General features: G+C 37.4%; 1 protein-coding gene across 1 annotated transcript in view; it reads right to left on the reverse strand.

The window, feature by feature from the left end:
• LOC107160721 (broad substrate specificity ATP-binding cassette transporter ABCG2-like) overlaps positions 1 to 26,292 on the reverse strand; it is a 127,627-nt gene that overhangs the window by 22,513 nt on the left and 78,822 nt on the right. The window contains exons 8-16 of the mRNA XM_015507356.2: positions 22,019 to 22,144; positions 16,668 to 16,819; positions 14,959 to 15,060; positions 14,131 to 14,378; positions 10,742 to 10,824; positions 7,819 to 7,908; positions 6,467 to 6,591; positions 4,735 to 4,889; positions 2,769 to 2,858 (exon numbers count right to left, since the gene is read on the reverse strand). Of these exons, the coding sequence (XP_015362842.1) occupies positions 2,769 to 2,858; positions 4,735 to 4,889; positions 6,467 to 6,591; positions 7,819 to 7,908; positions 10,742 to 10,824; positions 14,131 to 14,378; positions 14,959 to 15,060; positions 16,668 to 16,819; positions 22,019 to 22,144 (1,171 nt within the window). The remainder of the gene's footprint in view (positions 1 to 2,768; positions 2,859 to 4,734; positions 4,890 to 6,466; positions 6,592 to 7,818; positions 7,909 to 10,741; positions 10,825 to 14,130; positions 14,379 to 14,958; positions 15,061 to 16,667; positions 16,820 to 22,018; positions 22,145 to 26,292) is intronic.

Raw genomic sequence — 26,292 nt, forward strand, 5'->3', positions numbered from 1 at the left:
CTCAGCAGGACCCGGACCGAGAAGCAGTTTCCGCGGCCCTGGGCCAGGGCGGTTCCGGGACGGTTCTGGGAGCCGGAACTCGGCCGCCCCTCGCTCGATGTTCGCTCCGATAAGCTCAGGTTCTAAGAAGCACCCAGGCGCTGAACCCTAGCAATCTGTCTGCAAGCCGCAGGCGAATTGCAGCCTGAAATTACCTGATCTATGGCTGAATGAGCTGCGGTCAGTTGAAAACAGGGAAGGTGACGTCAGTTTACCAACATGGTGGCTGCTGGCCTCCTCTGTGGTCTGACCGGTGTGGAGAACCAAGATGGACCGCTTCCTTCCCCGTCTCGAACCCAGAATTCAGCCCTGAGTACGGTGCTTGCGCGGCTGGCAGAAACTGCAGCGCTGTAACCCTGCGTCTCTATCCCAGCGCGCGCTGCAAACTCTAGCCGCGGGGCGATTTGCTGAATAAGCAGTGTTACCCTCCGTGCGACAAACCTCTCGCGTTTGAGTCCCCGTAGCTGATCCTCGTGCGATGGAAATCCTTCCTCCAGGTTCCGGAGCACCCCACTATTGCTGGAAATTCCTAACAAGATATCCTTTAGCCGTCCTGACTTGTCATACTCCCACACAGTGAAGCAGCACACGGGGGCAATGCACTCCCCTCGCCGCCATCTTCCTTCTCCCAAATGGTTACAATTTTATTAGATACTATGCCAAGAAATTTGTACCTAAATACTCAGTTAAACCCTAAATCAATCTAAAGGGTTATTGATATTACTCACATTTAAAAGAGGAGAATTAGAGTTCACAAGCTTGGCCAAATTTGCAGTCACACTGTGAACCAAGTTTCCAGCCTCCACAGATGAACTCATTTCCAAATTTGTAATGCTATTCTCTTCAAAGAAAGTATTGATCAGATAGCTTTTCACTTACTTCTGGTAATGAACCCTCAGCTTTAACTGATGACACCTATGGCCCTTGCATAGTTCTGCTCATCCACAAGACAGCCATTCAAAGAACATAGGCTAAGAATTTTAAAACGAGGACCAGGAAGGAGCAAGGGTTGCCAGCCAGAGTTATACTACAAGGCTCTTTCACCAAGACTGTGATGAGCATCACAGTTACTGAGCTTCAGAAAGATACCAGCAGGGCCAGGAATCAGCCAAACCTTAGGTAGCAGCTGGTGGAGCAGGATGCAGTGTTCTTGCCACAGGTTAGAAAAGTGGCTGGTACTAAAAACAGCTGGTGCAGTCACAATTATTGCTAATGCCATTCTTGTGCTTCTTTTCAAACTTAGAAATTTCAAGAACATTCATGGCCTCTTTGCTGTAAGAGAAGCTTTCTCCTCCCTCTTTTGAGGATAAGCCTTATTATATAAGTATGAAGCCTGTGGTGGCTCCTTAACTCGTCCTACTTTTCCCATCCACTTCATCCTGACCACCATGTGTGGCATAGTCTTTTGTGTTACAAAGATGTCACACCCAGATCAAACTAAGATAAAGAAAACCCTCTTCACAGAGTTTTTTTTTTCCTGTCAGTAATTAAAAATAGAAATTTGTTATTATGAAGAATTATTTCAAAAATATATAAGAGATTTCACATACTGGCATTTTCTTTTTCTCTTGTTAATTCAAAACTGCAACCAAAACATCAATCTTTAAAAAGCTCAAAACATAATTTCTTACATTAAATACAATTTTGACTGTAGTAAAACAAAGGCACAGCATGTTCCCATGCATTATTAGTACACAATGGCTTACTTCAGGGGTGAGAAAACTTAGGTACAGAAAACCTGTTGACCCTAGAAGGACTTGGACTTTTTCTAAGCTCAGGGGACTTTCTATATCACACCGCAATAGAAAGTAAGCAAACACAAATGTATTATGATATTGAATTCAACTTACATCACATTGCCGGAACAGCCTTTGCTTACTGTTGTATTGTGTCCTGAACAGAAGTTTTGTTCCAAAAATTCATTATGCTGCAAAGCCTATAATACAATGGGGAAGCAGGACAAGGTAAATTGTTTCAAATTTCAAAGGCCAACGTGAAAGAATTTCAAGTTCAAGATCAGCCTGGCCAACTCAATCTAGTCAGACTTTGTCTCAAAATAAATAAAAAGAGTTAGAGATATATCAAAGTGTTAGAACACATGCTGAGCATGTACCTAGTACCCAAAAGAGAAAAAATAAAAGGTGACAATGAAGTATCTCAGTTATATTCTCAAAATTAATCTTTATTATTATTATTATTATTATTATTATTATTATTTTATTATTGATCTATGGTAATATTTCTTGTTTGTTTCAATCAAAACCAGTTGTAATTCTTGGAAATAGCAATTTGATTGTACTGTGTCAAAACACAGCTTTCTTTGGAGCCAATTAACTTGCTAAAGCCAGTATGGCTCTGAGTATTACATGGTCTTTGTTTCTCTTCTAATTTCCCTTTTAATATAAGTTATGTGTTCCAGTCTCCCATTCCTCATTTATTCCCTTATTGAACTGAATATGTTTTTCATTAATTAGTCAATTCTTCCCCTTTATTGAGATTTCTTCCCACCATTCATCTCTCTGAAACAATTAGGTGACTGAGGAAAACCCCAAACAAATCTCTGACCTTGTGATTACCAAGGCTAAACAAATATTCATGCATTTCTTCTGAAAGACAGTTCCTAGATAAGAGACATTCAAAGCTCATGGCTGGGAAATGAGAGGATGAGGCTTGATTTTGTTTGTTCCCAGCTTAGGAACCCCTCACAATGACAGATGAAGACAACTTACCATATAGCCATAATGAGGAATACTGAAGTACTGAAGCCAGGAGAGCTGAGGTGCCATGGTTTCAAAATTCAATGACATACCCAAGAAAACCTATGAAAAGCAAAACCAAGTATCAGAACTGGTGCAGTGTTTTTATGAGGAACTCTGAACAAGGTCCTCTATAAGAACTCCATCACCATCTAAACATTTCTGCTAGGATCTACTCTTTCTTAAAATTCTTTCACTTACTCTAAACGTTAATCTTTGTCTTTTGAATATCTATACCTTTGTATAGCTAAGTCAGTTTATGGTATTAAAGGAAGGATAATATACCTATAAACTATATTATATGTTTCACTTATTTGGAAGATTTGGGAAAATATACTTATAATCTGTATAATAGGTTTTATTTATTTGGAGAATTCTTAATGATCAGGAATATGTCATTAGCTCTCCCCTGTGACTGTACACAATGGAAGATTAAGAAATGCAGCTGTCTCTCAGTATCTAAGGAACTGGTTCTAAGACCCACCCATCTCAACCACAGTTACCCAAACTTGCAGATGCTTAAATCCCTTATTTTAAAAATGGCATAGTTTTGTATGTAACCCATGTACATTTTTATGCTGTAAATATACATATCTTGTATATTTTAAATCATTTCCATGTCTAAGGATACTTTGGAACAGATGCCAGAAAATCCTGATCATCACACATCCCCCTCTACTTCCATACAATATGATTTGTTATTTAGAAGGATCTGCACTATATATCCATAACTTTTGGTGTAATTTTGGGGCTCAAAATGCAGGCTTCCCATGACCCAAAGCCTAAAATTGATAAAGAGAATAATGTGATAAAGTATAGCTGAAAAAATGGTCGATACCCTCACCTAAAGCTAACAGAAAGCAGTATCACAATGATGATGATAGGAGGGGATGCTCGAGATGAAAAAGAGACACCTATGCGGTCCACATAACACTTGACTTAACTGGTGTGACATGCCCTGGGATATGCAAAACAATGACAGTGTTGTACTGTGCAAGCATATATTTACTCTTGACCACTCCATGCTCTCAGTATATAACACAGCATCTCTAAGTAAAATGTGGTTTTATGGTTTCTAAATATGCACAGAGAAATCTTTACATGTGAATCAGTCAGAGCACAAAATAAACAAAACACCTTAATTTATTGATGAACACTTCATTTACTGAATGACAGTATAGGAAACATAAAATAAGACATCACTTTCTCAATGATATACATTGATAGTTGCCAAATTTAGAAACAGAAGAATTAAACTTTGGCAAGCACTTATGCTAATTCTGCTTCATATTGAAAGACATCTGCTCCTACTGTAGCAGAAAGGACATATAATGGCTAGGCACTCCTGTTTAGTTCAAATCATAGTGGTAAGTAGTTCCATTCATCTGTTGATTCATCATTGTGAGTACAATCTTTAGAGGCATGTAATATTAGAACTAAGTAACCACTGGAAACAAAATAAGAGCAGAGAAATATTGACATAAGGGATCATCAGGAAGCCAGAAATAATTAAGCTTTATCAGTGGTTCCTACTTTGATGTGTTGTCAAAAATAGGTATTTCTGGTGTTTTTATGTGAGATATATATGTATGGAAATATTCATGAAATGAAACTAGGGGGAAACTTGAGCATAATACATATGTTTGGGAATTTTCCATTATTTTAAAACTCAAGTTAGACTCCCCATGCTGCACACTCATGAAGTTTCACTGTGACCTTGGAGAGTGTTGAATCCAACCAAACCATCTCTGCTATGGGTAAACAGCTGGCAATTCTCTAATACCAGCATCAAAGGCAGGCAGGTAACCAGTCTTTTTTTATGAGGGAATGCACCAATGATAGTTCCTCTGGATTATGAAGTTCTAATTAATGAAGGTGAATGTGCATGAAGAAACAAGGAGAGAAATTCCCTCTCAAAGAAACACAGGTTCCTACTCACCAGCATAAACACAAAATATGAAGTCACCAGAAGTGTTTTTCCAGATGCTGCATTCTCATGTATTCCTATAGCCAAGATCATGGAAGTGGTGGAATAAGTCACCATCAAAGCAGTAATCATTATGATGAGGAAAGCTGTTATCCCCCATTTCAGCCCTCAGAAAGAAAAGAAGGGGTCAGTGCAACTGTCTAGGTCACCTTGTATTTCAGAATGTTCAACATGCAAAGAAAACTATAATTTTCCAGTCAACTAATATCAAAATGAAAAAAGACAAACATGATCCAACTATCATGGTTCACTGTTTCATTTTTCCCTCTTTGTAACTGCACAAAGCTATCACAGTTTTCTTTCATACATTTACTGATGAAGGACCTTTCCATGTAATACCTACTATCCTTTACATGTAATTATGAACAATATCAAAGTTGCTGAGATGGAGAGATATAGGCAACACAAATGGCTAAGGAGACTCAAGAACATATTGATGTACCCAAACATCACCACATTGTTCACTGTTTGCTGCAACTGCATTAGTGAAGAAACTGGCTTTCGGATTCCACAAGTGGATTTGGTGTCTTGGGAAATGGAGAGTTTCTCCATAATGGAAGACTTCCCTAGACAAAGGATCATATATGGCTCTGTGATACAGAATGGTTAGGTTAAATAACTATATAAATGATAATAAACTCATGCTCTGGTCATACGTTGTGAAGATTTTGAAACAGCTTCAGGAACACCAAAGAGGAGTCTAGGGGGTCTAGATTTCATGAAAAATTCTTTATGACACAACTCTTATTTGTAAAATGGAAGATGTTAAGCTCTATCAGTGGTTCTTACTCTTGTGTGTTGTCAAAAAATAGGTATTTCTGGTGTGTTTATATGTGTGTGTGTGTGTGCATGTGTGCACGTGTGTGTGTGTGTGTGTGTGTGACAGATGGAAATATTCATGCAATGAAAGTGGCAGAAAACCTGAGCATAATGCACAAACACATCCATATCCACCAAAAAATAGTTTTATTAAATAGTTTTTTTGAATCAGTCTACTTTAAAAGTCACCATCTTTCTTTCACCATAGAAGGAGATGGAGAGAATGTATGTGTATGTTGATTATTTATCCCTCTCAATAAATATCTATAGATATCAGAGATATTACCTACATATCTATATTTTATCTCGATACAGAGATATATGTAGAGAGATAGGAGAAATATAGATAAATAGGCAATAAATATCCCAGCTCCTCCAGGATAGTCTTAAGTAGTTTTATAAATTTCCTCAATATTTGTGTATGACACACAGCATTTTGTCATAAAATGTAGTTTTAAAACCAGTTTTAAAGTTTGGTTGAGCTGGTCACAAGGGCACAAGGTTGGCTTGGTAAACACAGCTACTTGGAAGACTTGAGACAACAGACTCATGGCTAGCCTGGACAATTTATCAAGATTAAAATGTCTCATGTTAAAATAAAAATAAAATTAAGTGGTATATCCCTTGCCTAACTGGGTTTAAAACCCAGTTACTGCCCTCCCCAAAGTTTGTTTAGGAAAAGACTAAACAATGCTCACATTTAGCATTAGAGATAATGCTATATTAGAGATAATACAATGCTTAAATAGCTTTTGGCTTAGTTTATAGTTTGGAGAACTATGAACATCCTTACAAAGAGAAAATACAAATTAGTATCAGCTCATATCTAAGACTAAAGGCACATGCTCTTTGTCTTGTTACTTACCTAACATCAAGTATACCACAAGAGTAAATATAAAACTTGGAAAAAACCTCTTGAATAGTAAATCAAATACCAGTTTTCCAAGGAAGTAAGATAACACTTGGTAGTATCCACTGATGTATTCAAGTCTTAAAAACAAAAACACCACACATCCCATATTAGTCCAAGAGGCACAGCCCAGAGGAGGTGCTGCTGTGAAGACTCCTGGTGCCACCAGGTCTGACACTGTAGCTGCCCAAAGGCTCCAGGCTGACCCCCTACACCCTTCTCCACCTCAGGTGCAACCTCCCTGGGGTATCAGCCCCCAAGGCTCTTGCTGTGACCCTCTCTCATGACTGCACCCCTCCTGCTGCTGCCCACTCTGGCCCACATCACCCCTCCAGGGACAGAGTCTGCATCTCCTCACTCCCCTCAGAGACTCTGCTTCTCCTCTATGGCTGGCTCTGCCTGAGGAGCAGTCCTTGAGGGGCTATCCAAGTGTAACAGAGCCTTTTCTTCTCTCCATACTTCTGAGTATGAAGAAGGTGATATTGATTTTCTCCAAGGCCCCAATGTAGCTGCACATCCCTAAACTCCTTTAACTTCTGCTACTCTCATGTTACAAAAGAAAAAAGAAGTCTTCTTCCTTCAATGATCACATCTCCATAGTGCAGCCCTGTCAGCTACCAAATCCTTATCTTTCCTCTACCTCTTGTCTCTCTCTCATAAACTCTTCCACCCATGTCTTTATTCCTTCACTCTCTGATGATGCCTGTCCTTGGCATGTAAGTATGGGAAAATCTTTTCCATCTTTGAAAACAGAAGAGACAAAACCAGTCTGCTCTTTACTGTAAGGCTCTCCTCTGCCATTTCTACTCCTCCATCCAGTAAGGGAAGTTAAATTCTTTGTCAGTTTTACTTCCCACCTCTAATTTGCAGATGATCCCACCCTTTAATCTCTATTGAGCTTCTTAAACTTTTTCCTCAAGTGCCATCATGACCTACTGTTTGCTAAAAACAAAAAGATAATTTCAGCCCATTTATTTCTTATTCTCTATGTAACACTGAGATTCACTGACCACATCTAACCATGAAACTCTCTTTTCCCTCAGTAGCAGACCCCACTTCCTCTTGATTTTCTACTCCATCCCTGAATGCTTCTTTTCAATTAATATTAGCAATCCCTATACAGACTTCAAAAGCTAGGTTGCACATTATATGTGTATACAATTTACATTTGTCAATTAAATGAACTAAAAAAAATAAAAGAAAACAATACTAGTAATCTCCCAGATTACATCCTTGGCTTACTTCTGAATGTTACCAGTTTGACCAGCTGGCTCTCAGGCTACTTCCCAGAGTGGAAACCTACTCACATAAAAAGATTCCTCTCCATCAGGAAAATATCCCTGGCTGAGATACTCATGATACATTGGAACACAGTCAGCACATAGAGTGACCAGGCTCTGCAGAAGAGGAAAAAAACACTACAGTTGATTCAATACAATTAGGAAAGTTTCCTACTCACAGAACTTTTTATATCTGTAATGATATAATATTAAGCATATTTTTAAAAAATACAGGTTAAAATAGGGAAGTGTGACCTCGTGAGGTCTCTCCCCAATTCTATGTCTCCACAGTGGTGTCTCTATGACTGTGTACTATAGTACAGTTTTTGAGGTGTGTGACATTTTGCTGAGCACTTATGTTCAGACACAGCCATTAAAAAGTCTCATCAAGAAACGAGATTTTTAAGGGTACTTATAAAGGTAATTCCATAGGTAACAATCACTGCACTAACCTAAGTGCTACTCATGTAACAACAAAATTCTAATTCTACCCACTGATCCTACACATCCTTGAAGAAAAAGGGGACAGTAAAACACCAGGCCCTCAATGCCCCTTTTTGTTCCAAAAATCTAGCCAAGTTAGGGGAACAATAAGAACATTCCTGGGACAAAAATTCCATATATATATTATCTTGAGGTGCCCTGGCTCTCTCTTCCATATGCCTGGAACTAGGGCAAGTTAGTGTTACCTGTTGAAAGTTACTTTCTTACACTTGTTCCTGGACAGTTATTTCTTAGGATGCTGCTTCTTGCAAGTGATAGATGGTAGATAGACATGGGTGGGGGGGATAAGCAGCTAAGAGGTTAATTCCCTATGTTGAGCCTAAGTGCTGACTCCTCACTTGTTTTCTTTAAGAAGAAATTTACCCAAAGCCAGTCAGAGTTATTTCCAGGGCTAAGGAATGGGTATGCAAATTCACCTCCATAGATAAGAGAAACGCAAATTACCCTGATCCAGGTCTGGTTGGAAGGAAATGAGACCTCTACACAGATCAGAGATTCCCAGATACAGGAAAGGAGAATTATTAAGACAAGATTCCACCAACCAAAAGTTCTTTAAAACAAGTTCCAAAGAAAACCTGTCAGCCAGGCCAGGATGACTTCCATTGTTAGCATATCATTCTAATATCATCATCATTGGCCTCCCTTTCCCCTCAAGTTTCACTTAAATGCCTGTAGATAAAAGCATGCCCTGTAGAAGTTTAGGAATCTAATGTAGTCTCTAAATCAGAGCTGAGGGGTGATACGTGGGTGGGACTTTGTAACAACTTCTCCACTTACCCCCAAGAAACTGAGCTCAATAAATAAACAAGTAAAATCAAATGGTCAAGAAAACTCATCATCTTTAAGAAGACTTATCATCTTCCTTGGGGGTGCTTTCTTTCTTAGTAAAATGTGTTAAACTTTTACTATGTTTTGTCTCTTGCTTGAAATCTCCTCTGGTGAGAACACGGAAGCTGAGTACACAAAACAACCCCCAAGTAACAACAGTAAAGGAAAGGAGAAAAGTAAGTTAATGCTGCTAATGTCATTACTTCACCTATGGAACCTGACTCCCTGCAGTAACTGATGGCAGACCAGAGCACAGTGGAGAGTGAGCTGCTCATCAGGCAGCCACCAGTGAACAGTGTGGAGACAGATAAGAGGCATTACTTTCTGGTGAAGTCCCACCAGCACCGAGTGCAGCAGAGGTACACTGCCACTGGACCTCCCCCACACGTATTTCTCAATAAACTCTATAACTCCTGTCACATCTGTGGGTGTCTTCCTTGCTCTATAAATATTCTATTCCTCTTCCCTAGAACAGCTGGGCAGAAATGAGTACAATTCTCAAGTCCAACAAAACAAAAACATATCAAAGAAACTGGCCCACAAACAACAAAAACAACAAATAGGCTACCTGGGATTGCTCAAAATTAAAAACACTTATTCATAAAAGACTCTATGAACACAGTGAAAAGATAGCCCACAGAATGGAAGAAAATACTTGAAAATCATATATCTGATAAATGATTAATATTCCAGGAATAAGAAAAAAACTAAAATAACAACAATAAACCCCCAAACAATGCAATTTGAAAATTAGCAAAGGACTTAAACAGACATTTCTCCAAAGATTCAGTGGACATCTATTATTTAAAGAAATAAAAAAATAACATTCCTGTGGGGAGATTTAGAAATTGGAACTCTTGTGAGCTGCTGGAAAAAAAATGTAAAATGGTGCAGCTGCAGTGGAAGCTAGCATAGCAGTTGTTGAAAAAACTAAGGGAATTACCATTTGATCCAACAAAGCTAGGTACCCACATAAAATACTGGAATCAGGAATTCAAACAAATATTTGTATACCATAGCAGCATTATTCACAGCTTAAAGGTGTAAACAACCCTCATTTTGAGAAACAGAAGAATAATAAAGGAAATGTCATATATATTCAATGCACTATTATTCAGCCTTAAGATGGAAAGAAATTCCAACATATGCTGCAACTTGGATGATTATTAAGGACATAATGCTAAAGAAAATAAGGCACCAAAGGACTAGTAATGTATCAGTCCATGGGTATGAGGATCCTAGACTGGTCAGATTCAGAGATAGAATTGCCAGGGATTGGGATTGGTGAATCTGGAGGGTTACTTTTTAATGTGTATGGAAATTCCATTTGAGAAGATGAAAAAATGTTCTGGAACTGGATGGTGGTGATAATTTCACAATGTGAATGCAACTGATACCACTGTACTCTATACTTAAAATAGATGAAAGGTCAAAATTTTGTTGAATACTTATCACTACATGCATACCTTTAAAAATATTAACTCTTCCATTCATTTTGCAGTGTGCTTATTTCACTGCCAATAAAAGAATGACATCCATCCCATACTTATTATAAATTCAAATTCATAATGACTCTTTATAAGCTTGAACAAAGTTAACAGTATTTAAATTTGCTTACCTATTCTGTATTTCAGTACAGTCATTTTTTAGCGCAAGGAAAGTGCCACCTATTATGAGTCCCAGTATCAATGCAATGATTATCTTTTCCAAAAGAAAAATGAAAATAAAGTTGTAATTATAGGTTAAAAAATTTCCACATCATTTTTTATGATACAATATATGGCTACATAATCATATCCCTCTGTGGAGATAAACACTTTAAATGACTTTGTCAGGGTCTCTGGGAGAATATAAAGCAGTGTATGTTATTAGATTGCTTTCCAAATTAAATTGAAAATGTTCGGAGAACTGACAGAACAACAGAACAGACTACTGGACAAGCTAAGATTCCTCCCAGTGTTCACCAGGAACTGCCAGTTCAAGCCCTAGCTCTGACACCAGACAGTATAGCAGAGTGATGCAGGCAACTGACAAAGTCACTTGGGGAATAAATTAATATCCAAGTGGATAAGAGTTCAGAATTGGATAAAACTCTCAACTTTTGTTTCAGAGCACATGCATAGTTTCATATTTCAAGAGGTTCAATTGAAAACAGATGACTTGACTCATATTGAAAACAAATTAAAAAAATAAATGAAATTTCAGCGCTGGGCATGTAGGTCAGCAGTAGAATGCTAGCCTAACATGTGCAAGACATTGGGTTTGACCCCAGTGCCAAAGAATGGATAAATAATATGTTAAAAGTGCACAAACATAAATTTTGACGATGGTATTTTGCATGATAAAGACAGTTGTAATTTGGCTCCCACCTATACAACCTCTGGTGAGTTCTGTCCAGCATGGGAAATTGTACTATCATTGTCACCAAAGCACTCAGCCAGTTTTCTCTGGGAACACCCAAGTGCCTCCATTACCATCTCTTCTGCTGCTTCTTCAGCCTCAGTCAGTGAGGCCTACGGTCAACGCAGCCACCTGAGCTGACAATTCCTCACCATCCTCACCTACTCAGACTGTGGACAACTCCAAAATCACTTTTGTTTTGAGGATAAAAATTATCTTAGGGATGCTTCAATCAACAAAAAGTTAAGGGTCACATTATCAAGTTTTACTTGATGAATTGACAAATAATGATTTGTGGGTTAAAACAAAATACTCTAACATATATGTTGAAAATTTCAAAGTTAAAAAAAAATAATCAATGTTATAATTGTATCCAGACATGAAGTAATTTGTGAAGAACATTTTAGGCAAGAAGCAAGCCAAAATAGAAAAAAACTAAATCATTATCTGAAAAAAACTGGTTTGTGAAGACCACAATCTGCAAATAATATTATTTAAATAGTTTACTTACAAGATGTCCTTAAACATAAGACTGAAATTTAGGGGAAAATTCATTCTGCTGACATATCTTCACTATACTTCATGTCAGCAGATAAAGCTTTCAAAATAAATGCTGATGGCTCTGCTAATATGCAGCACACACAGGTACATAGCAGTCTATACTTCATAAATGATAACTTATATTCGGTCTTGTTATCCTGAAGCTCTTCATTCATTGTTTCTTTTGCATTCACACTTGATATCTTATACTACCACATCACTAGGATGTCTCCTACAGGCTTAAAGTTCTTTATTTTATGTCAGTTTTCTAATATACTGGCAAATCAGTGAACCCCATGATTATTTCATGTTTTTCAAAGTGTACCTGTGTTATTCTTGCATGAAGAAAAGGAAAGACACAAGGCAAAATAAAACTGCACATTGGAGCAAATGACCGATCTTTGTGCATCTGGCCTCCAGCCTCAGTTTTGAACAGAAGCACTGGGAAAAAATCTTCTCCAAATATTTTATTCTGTTTTTGACCAATTGTATTTAACTAGAATTTCTTAAGGTGTGTTTTGAGAGAAGTTTGTGCAGTCACTAACAAAATAAATACATAGTCAAGTGTTTAATATGCTCATAGAAACAATGACTCTCCAAGAGATTAATGACAAGTTTTCCAAATTGGTGGTTCAGGAAAGGTTTGACATATTAAATGAAATTTTATTCAGATCATCAATTATTTCCAAATAAACCAAATGAAGCCTCTAGTTAGAGATCAATTCTGAGTCATGTAAATAAATAGTAGTTCAAACCAAAGTACAACAATAACTCAAGAGATACAAGATTTATCAGTAGGAAGTCATAAATATTTTAACAACTCTATGATCAAAAACTTAGAGAAATAAAAACCATACAAGACTAAAAACCCTATGCCAAGAGTTAGTGGTTAGGATCCAACTATCTTTTTTGTTTTTTAAGTCCATGAGCTTTTCCTGTGTTTTCTGCCCCCTTTTTAAAAGTTGTGGAAATGAGATAATATATATTGCACTTGTAATTTATATGAAATTCAAATTCCAGAGTCATGAATACAATTTTATGTTAATTTGCTTATATATGAGCTACGGCTATTTTCATGCTAAAATGACAGGGTTGACCACCTGAGACAAAGACCATATGTGGCCCTCAAAGCCTAAAATATTTACATCTGGTCCTTTATTGAAAAGAGTTTGCCTATTCCTACACTAACACTTCAGTGTTCACAAATTTTAACATGAGTTGTTCTGATAAACTCCAGGAGCTTCAAGGTTCTACCCTTCTTCTAGAGATGGCTACTTCTCTGAACACTACTAAATTCCTCTTGTAAGACTAAGTTTGCTGATGAGGCAAGTAGGCTGAACATGCAACCTGGAGACTCTGGGTCTAGTGTTTTCTCCTTAAGGAAGCTGAGACCCCAAATAGGCACAATTCCTGGTATATTCCAAGGAGCCATGTTCTATTCATGCCCTGTCCATAACTACCATATACGTGTCTTGGATGAGATAAAAACCACTTTTAGAGTCAGTAGGAAAAACCTAAATCATAAAACACACTAAAGAATCAACTCATTATATCACCCCACTGTTGAACAATGAGTAACCCAGGTTGATGGATCTAAGTTATTAGACATGATTCCAAAAGATATCAGATCTATTCTCAAAGAATAAAATGTTACCTTTGATTGATAGGACACAGAAATGGCCATGCTCTGGCAGAATGACAAATTAAAAGTTCAGAAACATTTGGAAAAACTGACCGCATGACTGAAATAGGAATGCAGCCTCTCAATACACCTGGAAGGTGACAATACTTAAATATGAAAACTGTGGTTCTTATGTTAAAAAGTCATTTCAGTAGACAGTAGAGCCTAAAACATGTCATCACTGAAAATCAATGAAGAAAATCTTTGTATATGTAAAAACACAATTGTGCTTTATGCACTGCTCCTATATCCCAAATGAAGTAGGGATGACAAATAAATGGAAGGGTGGGTAAAAGACACAGATTATATTGAAGTGGACTATATCAGAACCAAATTGCACCCATGTGAATATTTCACAGTAAGCTTATAAGAATCTCTAAGATTACCTGAAGTATCCAGGGCCACGGATGACCCACCAACTTTCTAAATGAACGCCAGAAAATCCATCTGAACTGATGGCAGAAGGTGGTGACATAGGTAATCTCCTTGAAGGACAGGCTCCCATAATTCTGGCCACCTGAAAGTTTCTCTAATTCAGTTTCTGTTTCTCTGAGGAGAGGGGATTTGGTATAAAACTGAGCCAATTCTTTGATCATTCGCAGTTTTCTCATAAACAGCTGTCCAGCCTCATTGACTTTGGAATAAAAGTAGAAAAAGAAGATAAACCTTATTAAACCAAATAATTGAATCCATTTTTCTGTGACCCAATTCGTGGATAACAAATTTTAAAGCTTACATATAGAAAAACTACTACTAGCATTATCATTGCTTTACACATCAGAATAACAGGGAATTAACATGACTTCTTCCTAAATCTTATGGTGACTGTAAATGCACAGACCTTTTCAGAAATATGGGAACCCTAAATCCTTAAAACAGATTCCTTAACATACAAAATTTAAGTCTTAATAAAAATATTTGGTCCTTGTTTTCTATTATTTCCAAAACATGAAGTGCTGATTTCTGTCTCTAAAAATATGACAAAAATTATTATATTTATTTTTTAATGGAAACTCCTTTTACAACTGAGAGTAGCACAAAAGTGGTCATCATAAATTCAATTAAAAACATCCATAGCACTTATGAATAATAAAGTCTATATGTTAACTGTTATTATAGGAATTCAGAAAGCCATGTTTTAATGAGCCACCACATGGCTGACCTTCAGCCAAATCAACCAGGCAAAAATCTATGAACCTAAGACATTCATATACCTTCATAGACCTTCTTTCTGTTTACTATCACAGGAGGGGAGTCTCCATTGATGACATCCATGGAGAAGTCTGAAGGGTTGTTGTAGAGCTCACAATGGTAACCTATAAAAAAAAAAGCAAACAAAGATGATGTTCATGGAAAGTAAAAAGGACCCACTTCCAAAGAGTGAGAGAAGTGAGGCTAGGGTAGACAGAATCTAACATTTTTCTCTGCCATATTTGCTTTCTTCTCACATCACTAATTTTATACTTTCTTATTCATTCACACAATATTTCAACAATGCTTTGTTTCCAAACCATGTGTGTGTGTGTGTGTGTGTGTAAACACACACATATATAATACATACATACATATATCACATATATAGATATGTATGCATATATACATGTATATATGTATACATGAATGTGCGTGTTTTTTTCTGGGAGTTCAATCTTGGACTCATAATATATTGGTCCTTTTTTGTCAAAATCAATCAATGTTTATCACTTCTTAAATATAGACACAAGAAAAAAAATGTGTGGGTTCATTGTGTTTTCTGAGTTCATTAAGTAATGCTGAAATAGCACTATGCATGTCAATAAGATTGCTTCTCCAACTATTAAATTCAGAGGTTCAAATTATCATTTTCATGTCATGCTTCCATAATTCAAAATAGACAACAAATTGCCAGAACTGAATTCTTGAGAGAACATGTTCAGCACAGCACACTTAAACTCTTACCTCAACTACTTATGGCACAATCATCTGAACTTGGCCTGAGATCTGACTCTTAAGTGTATCTCCTCTGGGCTTTTTTTTTATAAAAAGAGAGAGAGAGAGAGAGAGAGAGAGAGAGAGAGAGAGAGAGAGAATTTTTTTTAATATTTATTTTTTTAGTTCTCGGCGGACACAACATCTTTTTTTGTATGTGGTGCTGAGGATCGAACCCAGGCCACACGCATGCCAGGCAAGCACGCTACCGCTTGAGCCACATCCCCAGCCCCTCCTCTGGGCTTTTTAAACACATACATGTTTAATTTTAAATGGCTGAGAATAAATTTAAAAAATTAAGATAGCTAATGAATATTTAAGAACACAATTTGGGGTCATGAAAGAATATCTATAATTTCCAAATGTCTCTAAAATGAAGCAGATTGCATGCACCATTAAAAAGATCACACAACTTAATCTGAAATAGAACTTGGGAGTCCAGAAATGTTTGTCCACACAGGTCAGACTTAGGACCAGCCATTCCAGTGGCTAATAATAACTCACACCCACTCAAGCCAATTTAATGTTATTAGAAAATAAAGTTGCATCTCCATGAGCCCTTATAAAAGTAGAACAAGATCACTATCTGTTACATAGTCTAGAAGAAAATGAATGACACTGGGCCTTTCCAAAAATGTTCAACTGAATAGCTGGCTGTGAGTCAAACCAGTTAATTATTGAACTCTCAGGGAAACATTACCATAAGTAGGAAGTAAAATATATACAGGCCCATGAGAAACACTTACACACAAACAAATGCAAACTCAAATAGGAGAGGATAAGGAAAGAGACTTAAACAACAAGCAAGCACTGAAAAATGAAGAAAACTCCTGACACCAAACTGACCAAAAAGGTTAAGTCTATGCAGAGATGAAGCAGCACTCCTGTTGACCCCTCTCTTCTCCCCAAGGAGTCTATGAATGAAGGATCTAGTGCCTGATAAAATCAAACACACCTGCTGATTCAAAGTATGTCAAAGCCTTCTCTGTGGGACCATGGAACATTAGCTTTCCTAAAGCCAATATGGTGAGGCTGTCAAACAGATTGAAGACGGAATTTTGAAGCTCATGAAAGGAGAAGATAATTGTTCGTCCCTGCTCAGAAATCCTAAATTGGAAGAAGGAAAATAATGAGTCATTAGATATCTGAACATTGTACTTCTTGATAAAATACTTTATTGTTCCATGAGCGCATTTATCCAAAGTTTAATTTGATTTGTCTCTTATGAACTTCTCATCTTGTGTTATATACATGGCACTTGGGGAACCTAAGCTAAATGTTTTTATTAAAACCAATAGGGCTTCTTAAAGATGATGCACAACAGTCTAGAATCTATTAGAATCTTCATTGACAATGCAGATTCTCAGACAGTCTTCCCAGATGTTGAATTAGAATCTCTTGGGGTGATTTCAGGGCATCTGTAGTTTTAATAAGCAGTTCAGGCTATTTGTAAGTATACCCAAGTGTAAGAACTAATTATGTAATACATATTAAAACAATGATCATATGACCAGTTCTCATTGATCATTTAAATCTTCTGGCTCTCTGGGTTTGTTCTCATCTTCATGTGCTGATAATGCAGTTGATATTAACAAGTGCTTACTATCTTCTTTCAATTTTCACAATGTTCTTATAACACAGTTCCCCTATTATTACCTTCTTATATTTCAGATATCATTTAAATAAGATCAAGCAACTGCCCTAGGAGTCAATGTTACTAAAGGGCAATACTGAGATTTGAACTCTGTTTTAATTCCATGGCAGAAACAGTACTAAACTACCATTTCACAGGAGTTATTATTTGTGGTTAAATGGTCAAAATCACTGTTAAAAATTGTTATTAAAAATATACATATATGTGTACATATAAGTTGTTTTGACACCTTTTATTTGCCTTTGTGTCTATTTTCCTTGTTCAGAACCTTTTATACCCAAAGGATTTAAAATCAGTGTACTAAAGTGAGACAGCCACATCAATGTTTTTATAGCAGTTCAATTCACAATATCTAAGCTCTGGGACCAACTTAGGTGCCCTTCAACAGATGAATGAATAAACAAAATGTCCTATACTATGGACTATTACTCAGCTATAAAAAAGAGTGAAATTATAGCATTTTCTGGTAAATAGATGGAACTGGAGACTATCATGCTAAGTGAAATAAGCAAATCTCCCCCCAAACAAATCCCGAATGTTCTATCTAATATATGGATGCTAACACACAAGAAGGGGAGGTGGGGAGTGAAGAATATAATTTCATTGGATTAGACAAAAGGGAGTAAAGGAAAAGGAGGGGGGATGAGAATAGGAAAGACAGTAGAATGAAACAGACATAACTTTCCCATGTTCACATATGAATAAACAACCAGTGTAAGTCCAAATCATGTACAACCACAAGAATGGGATTCTAAGTTATACTCCATGTATGTATAATATGTCAAAATACACTCTACTTTCATGTTTATCTAAACAGAAAAAAAAATAAAAATTAAAAAAAAAAAATGCTTGGTAATTTGAAACTACCTGCTCAGGTTAACAGGGGCAGGGACATGACTAAATGAAAAGCCAGTTGGAAAGGTCAGAGTATATGAATGGTTCTGTCAACTCTGTGCCACAGTCTGGCTGAAGCAAAATAACTGGGGGGCGACGAGGATCACAAACCACTCCCTCTGGCAAAATGCCAGGCGCCATCTTGACTTGTTTACAGACTCTAACAACTCTGAACTTTAGAGTGATGAGGGCAAGTTGTTTGTGGAGAGACCCTTAGTTTAGAAATTTCTACTTCAGCTAATTTGATTCCCATGGAAGAGTATCCTATCTGGAAGTCTAATTGCTAGTGTGTGTGGGAAAAGGACAATCTTGTTATTAAAAATCACTTCAATTTATCCATTCAATTAAATAACTAGCATATGCTATCAGGATGCCTCCAAGAGAATCAGACCATATGATTAATGATTTTAATACAATATATAAAAGAAGTAGCTAAGGTTTTCTTATTCATAAGCAAAACAGGACAATTGTAACATCTTCCCATCTTCCTGCATCTTCTCTCCTAGAGACTTGCTTAAAAGGACATGAGCTTCAGAGGAAGCAAGGTGATGATAGAGAGGGTAGGCTGTGAAGGTGGTGTGTCTGACACCTTAAAATACAAAGCAGAGTGGTTTGCAGAGGTGGTGCACAAAGAGGGTGGCCAGAGTGATTGGAAGACTGATGGCATTAAACAAATGACTTGTCTGAGCAAGTAAGTGAATATATTGAGAAGATGGAGCCAAAATTCTTACTCTCTGAAGTCTTGCATATAATGAAATGGAAAAAAATCAAGATAACATGGAGGTGTTCAATTGAAATTATAAATATTATTATGAACTCATCATGTGCATTTGAATATATAAATATCAATATTTACATGTATCTTTTAATTGGAAAAAAGATAGATAGATAGATAGATAGATAGATAGATAGATAGACAGACTGGGACTGCAGTTCAGTGAAAAAACAAGCACTTAGCATTTAAGAATCATGGAGTTGGATCTCCAGGAAAAAAAATACACACACAAACACACACACACACACACACATGTAAAATGTATTTGTAATCAATATATTTCCAAATAAATATGGAAAAACATTTTCATGTTTTATTTATTTATATACATACACATTCATGTGTGTATGCTTCCTAGGTCTGTCTGCTAAGGATCTAGAGGCAATGTACTCCAAAAGCAGTGAAAGCACTGAGCAACAAGATCTTGATTTCTAAATATCAACTACACCCCAAGGAACCATGGTTCTTGGAAGAAACAGCTCACAGAGAAAATGTACAAAATGAGGCTAGAATATCATAGTAACCATGAAGTAAAGAATTGTTAGAAGATTGACTAAGGCTATGTGAAAAGAAAACAAAACTTGCATTGACATGACTTCCATTGGCCCAATCAGGGTTAATTTGATAATTAAAACAGTCAATAACAGATTATAACCCATTGCACAAAATGAAAAGTGAATAGAAAAAGAGAGAAATCTCTTCATTCCATAGAATACCCATTAGTATAAGTCAGGTAGCTACCACAAGAGCAGGAATTATTGGTGTATACTAACAATGGTGGGAGAAGATTTGATGAGGAAGAGAATATTGGCATAATAGCCAAACTTCTTATCCAACAAAACACAAATAAATTCTTAAGGGCATAAATAGTAATTTCCCAGCAAAGAATCTCAGCAGGCACAAATATGATCAGATGATTGGTCTGTGGTGATTGGTCACCTGTGGTCTGTACTGTTAACATAATTGCAGCAATATTCCTTTTCCCCAACCTCACTTTATGAATGCTGTTCTTATTCCCAAGAAATAGAAAGTAGCCCAATATAAAACCTACTGACCTGGAGACGTGCTAGTCTCTCCTTGTTTTCTCATTGAGAGATAGGAGACAACTAACCGGCCCCTGAGATGGGGATGTACTGGTTTCCCTGTTCTGTCCTCAAGAAGAAAAAGGGACATTCTGGTTTCCCTATTCTACCTCTGAGAGATAAGAAAACTGCCTGTCTATGTTCCCACAAAGCAAACTTGCCTTCCACAAGATCAGGGGATGCTTACTATGTCAGTCAAGACTAAACCCGCCCCTAGTGCACTGCCATGATTCTAGTCTATAGAAGGTAACATTCAAGGGGGAATTGCTGTTGCTCTTCCTCTTTGCTGCTGCTGTCCCTCTCTGTGCAGAGCAGCCTTGTTAGGCTCCTGACAATGAACCCACTTTTTCTTTTTTCCTTCTTCTTCTTTTTTTTTGCATTACAATTCTTATTATATATGTAGAGCACATATATGAACCGGCTTCTTATCCCAGTGTATATGTGGTTATCCCTGCACTACTTTTCTTTCACATGCCATCCCAGGAGTATTGTGCAGAGAAGTACACAGCAGCATTTTATGGTCTGAGTTTGCTTAGGGATGGACCCAACCCAGGGTCACCCCATGAAATTTACTAAGAATGTCCAGGCATGCCAGACAGAGAAAGAGTCAGAAAATTTCCAAGAATAAAAAAAAATAGTAACAGCTAGAAAGTACATGTTCTTGCTAAGGATCCTGAGGAAGAAAGAAAATAGATAACATGAGAGTTGGTGACATTGGATTAGAATCCTCAGATTGGATAATGATGAAAATGTGATTGTGAGTTCCCCACTGGGAGGTGCTAAGGTGGAGTGTTCTTGATTCTTGGAGCTCACTCAGAGGGGGTATTGGATATGATGACAGAAAACAATTATGTAACAGGAGATTAGAGACCCAGGAAGGGGCAGGAAATGAAGTAAAATGCAGGGAATGTAGGTTCGGGGAGTGGGATGTATTTTTTTCTTGATCTTCAAAACAGATCCAGAACCCAAGTTCTTCTCTTCACCTCACTTTGAGTATAGTGGTCCAGACTCTGTCCTGCCTCAGCAGCTCTGCCTTGGTGACCTTTCACTTACCCTTTATGGACTGCATAGCCTTTGCTCTGCTCTGACACTCTCAAAATTCTCTCACATCCCTTAGTGACAGGAAATGCCATAATTTTTACAGTGGCCTATGATGTCTACACAGTCTGACACCACCCAAATTCTACCTCACATTATAGTCTAACTATGTGGCCTCCCCCAAATCCATAGGTTGAAGTCCTAACCCTCAATGTACCAGAATATGCCTCCTTTGTAGATAGAGTTTTCAAAGAGGTCAATGAGGTTACTGATGGTCCTCATCTTACTGGTGTCCAGTTAGGAGGAGATTAAGACACACACACACCTGGCCATCTACAAACCAGTGAGAGATATCTCACAGGAAACAACCATGCAGACACCTTTCGACCTGAGAACTGTAAGAAAAGTAATTTCTGTTGCTCAATCCCCAGCCTGTGGTATTGTTATGACAGTGCAGAAACCAACCTCCACTCCCCATAGTCACTGGGTTCTGCACCTTTGGCCTCTCTGATGCTCCACATATATCAGGCATGCTCTGTCTCAGGGTCCCTGGGCTGCTCCTTCCAACTAGATCTCTTTTCTGCAGATACAGCTAGTCTCACTCACTTATTCCCAGCTCATGTGTCACATGTTGTGGTCTTCCCTGACCCTCCTGCTATTTAAAACAGCTCCCTACCACCACCATGGCCATCTTTCCATATGCTCTTCTTTCAAAATTTTTTAACCACATCTTGTTAATTGTTTCCAAGAAACAAGAAAAAAGTTATATTGTTTGTTTCTGAATCCCTTAACCAAGAATATATGGTACACAGAAGTTACCAGATATTAAATTAATGAAAGAGCAATATTCCCATAGCACTTACTTTTTCAGGAGTGAAAAGATAGCATTTGCTGTGCTCCAGTCTAAACCAGCTGTGGGTTCATTCAGGAACAAGATGGAAGGATCAGTGATCAACCCCATTGCTATACTGGTCCTTTTTATTTCTTCTCTAGATCCAACCTAAAACACAAATTATTAAATTATTAACAAGGAGGAGAATAATCATTATCATTTGGTGAACTAAACTGTGCTACTCTTGCTAGAGAAATTTATTTCACCATCCTAATTATGAAACAGAAAGTAAATGAACCTGGGAGAAGGAGGAAATTTCTCTTTTACCAGATGAGTAAACTGAGGCTCGGGGCAGAGTTGTTCACTGGCTGGACCTGATATGAAGCCCATGCTTTTTACAGTTCTGTATATTCCTCACCAAGACAAATATTTAGTTTTAAGATAGTAAGTTAGAATACTTAAAAGATATGGCCCTAACAGTGAAATTATTGTCTAAAATAGGAGAAAAGATAGGAGGATAAAAGGAAATGGATCCGTATGTAGTAAATCATTAGTCTTCTAGCAACACACCTGTTTCCACCCAAAGTTCCCAAGTAGACTTACAAGAACAGGATTCACTCAGAAGGGAAAGTTCACTTTCTAACATACCATATTAGTACCTTTCCAATCACCATAATGCTTTGACAATGATACAGTCTACACCCTGACTCACTGCAAAATTCCAAATTCACCCTTTCAGACATGTCCAGAAGATATGGGATATTCATATCCAGAAGATGAAATATTCCACAGGGCAAATGGCTCAATCTTTGCAACCAGAACCAGTAAATGCCTACGTGTCTGATGAGGGAACTAGGAAGGTTTGGGAGGCAGAAAGTAGGAAATGGTATCAAAATTAAGAGTCTCAGAAGAGATAGTATTCAAATGTTACTCACAGTTCTTGATTGAATTTATTGATAACTAAACTCTAAGATGCTTTTGGAGAGGATTCGGGAAATGTGACTGAATAAAGACTTAACATAACTGATGATATGAAATATTGTTCATTTTGTTAGTTGATAATTATATTCTGGTAAGGTAGGCAAATATCCTTTTTTTTCTAGATGCTTATTAAGTACTCAAGGATGAAATATAACTTTACATAAAATACTTAGGAAAAAATAGCTGTACTAATTATGGGTATAAGATGTTAACACCTGAGAAATCTAGGTGAACAGTATTTGTAATTATATTGTTATAGTAATTATCCAAAAGTCACTTCATTGGTGTAATTAGACTGCCTTCTTTACTGTTTTATAATGTTTAGAAAGACATATAAGGTTAAAAAATTTAAAATTATTAGGACTTCAAGATGGAGGGCCAGAAAGAGGCAGCATCCTGTGTAGCTCCATGACCCAGGTCTTACCTAGTTGTAATATAACATCTCAGAGAGTGTGAGAGGACTCATATACAGCGGATTTTCACAAAAATAACCAGCACTGTGACCCCCCATGCAGAAATCAGAGCCTCTGCATTAGAGTAGGACTCCAGATTCTGGACCCAAAGCCTGCAGTTCTAGCTCATGCACGGCTCTCAAGCAGCTTAGCAGAATCAGCTATCAGCACCTCTGCAAAACTCCAGACTGTGCTCAGCTCCCATGCAGTTCACTCAGCTGCTATCTATCCACAGCACAAGGCCATTGACAGCTCCCCCCACCTCTTGAGACACCCTGGCTCTGGAAGCAGTCCAACTCCATCTTGGAAAATCTTTCTCGCCATATTTGGTGGGCATGGTTCTCAGATTGAATCTCCATCTGAGCAGGTACCTGGTTTCCAACTCTCCCTGCTGCCCCAGTGGTGATAATTCAGCACAATAATGACCCAATATAAAAGCAGCTCTCAGTTAGGCAGGTGAGCAGTGTGACCAGGGCACTTCCCACCTGGTATGAGCCTAGGGGTGAGAGGTGCTGCTATTGGGATCTGATAAGAAAGAGAGGGGAAGGGACTAAAGTCTGGAGCATAACAGAGAGACCAGGATCTGGGAAATCTTCAGGCAAGAAAGGAAGATGATACTAGGGGCCCAAGTCAGATGAGCTGTCCCAAAAAGAGACCTGTGAGGTACAATTTCCCTGCTGGAAATGGTGGGTGGCACTCCCCACTTACAGATGCTCTACACCAGGTCCAGTCTTCTCACCCAGGTTACCTACACCATCCTGAGGGCAGAGACACCAGCTTAAAACAGACAACCCAATCTACTGGATGAGAAGAGAAGTAGGAAAGAAATGGATCTCTAAAACTAGCAAAAAACATGGTTTATTCTTTCGAGTATTTTTTTTTCTTTTTTCTTCTTTCTCTTCTACCCTTCTATCCTCGGGTCCTCACTTCCCAAACATATGTGAAACCAAGAACTTTGCATGAAATAGGACTTTGAGGACTGAGTCACCTGAATAATATAATATAGAGGAGTTGCATAAGCCCCCCCCCATTTTACCCCCTTTTTTCTCTTTCTTTTTTCCCTTTTTTCCTTCTTCTTTCATCCTCCAAGTTTTACTATTTTTGCATTCTGTATTTTTCTAAATACATGTGTGTTTGTTTTATGTACTCTATTATCTTCCCACATACTTGTCTAACCTAAATTACTTCCTATTTATTCCCCTGCTACTAACCCTCTTCACTAGATTTCTCTTTCACATTTACTAAGACACATTATACTCTCACATCTTTCCCCCTCAGAATATCGTCCTAGGTCTGACCCCTGGATCATTGTCCACTGCCAGAAACAGTAAAACTTTTTATGAAACTACTGATTATATTGTAAATAATAATTAAATCCAACATTACTGGACATTGAGACTACACTGTAAATGTCTTAATAACACCAAATTGTTCTTAGGTGATGTATTGTTGATATTGGGATCTGTTAACATTGTCCTTCCTCAAAAAGAGGGAATCTTGGAAACCTACAAGAGCACTACAAATCTATTGGGTAAAAGCAATTAACACACCAGACCCACAGAGCTGGAAAGGAAGACACACAGGCAACATGAAACAAACAAGTGTAGAAAGTACAACAAACAAATCAAGACAACACATCATTAGAAGCACTGGCAGCTAAGGCAGAAAAAACTACAGGGAAAGATTTCAGGATATAGATGGTTAAAATGCTTTGTAAATTCAAAGAAGAAATAAGAGAACAAATACAAGCAGTGAAATATCACTTTGACAGTGTGCTACAAAAACAAATCCAAGAAGCAAAATATCACCTAAATAGGGAGATAGAGGTTCTCGATAAATAAATAAATAAGCAAACAAACAAATCAAATGGAAATCCTTGAAATGAAAGAAACAATGGAAATTAAAAGCTCAAATGAAAGCATGGCCAATAGAGTAGACCGCTTGAAAGACAGGACATTAGACAATGAAGAAAAAATATATAATCTTGAAAAGAACATAGACCCCACAGCAATAATGGTAACAAACCAGGAGCAGAACATTTAAGAAATATGGGATTGCATAAAAACACCAAATTTAAGAGTTATTGGGATAGAGAAAGGGGCATAGATGTCAAAACCAAAGAAATGAACATTCTATTCAATGAAATAATATCATAAAACTTTCCAAACATAATGAATGAATTGGAAATCTATATTCAAGAAGTCTACAGGATGTCAAATGTGCAAAATCACAACAGATCCACACCAAGGAACATTATAATGAAAATACCCAACATACAGAATAACGAGAGAATTTTATAAGCCTCAAGAGAAAGAAATCAGATTACATATAGGGGAAAATCAATTAGAATAATGGCAGATTTTCAACACAGACCCTGAAAGCTAGAAGATCTTGGAACAACATATATCAAGCTCTGAAAGATAATGGGTGTCAACCAAGAATCTTGTATCCAGCAAAATTAAGCTTTAGATTTGAAGATGAAATAAAAATCTTCCATGATAAACAAAAGTTAAAAGAATTTATAGCTAGAAAACAGGCACTACAAAACATCCTTGGCAAAATATTCCATAAAGAAGAAATGAAAAACAATGATGAAAATCAGAAGAGGGAGATAGTACACTCAAGGAAAAACTAATCAAAGAGGAAAACCTAGTCAAGTTAAATAACAAAAATAAACAAGTATGGCTGAAAATACAAATCATGTCTCAATAATAACTCTAAATGTTAATGGCTTAAACTCACCAATCAAAAGACACAGGCTAGCAGATTGAATTTAAAAAAAGACCTAACATTATGCTGCCTCCAGGAGACTCATCTGATAGGAAAAGGCATACACAGACTGAAGGTGAAAAGTTGGGAAAAATCATACCAC

This window comes from Marmota marmota, unplaced genomic scaffold (assembly GCF_001458135.2).
Source record: "Marmota marmota marmota unplaced genomic scaffold, marMar, whole genome shotgun sequence".
NCBI classification, from domain to species: domain Eukaryota; kingdom Metazoa; phylum Chordata; class Mammalia; order Rodentia; family Sciuridae; genus Marmota; species Marmota marmota.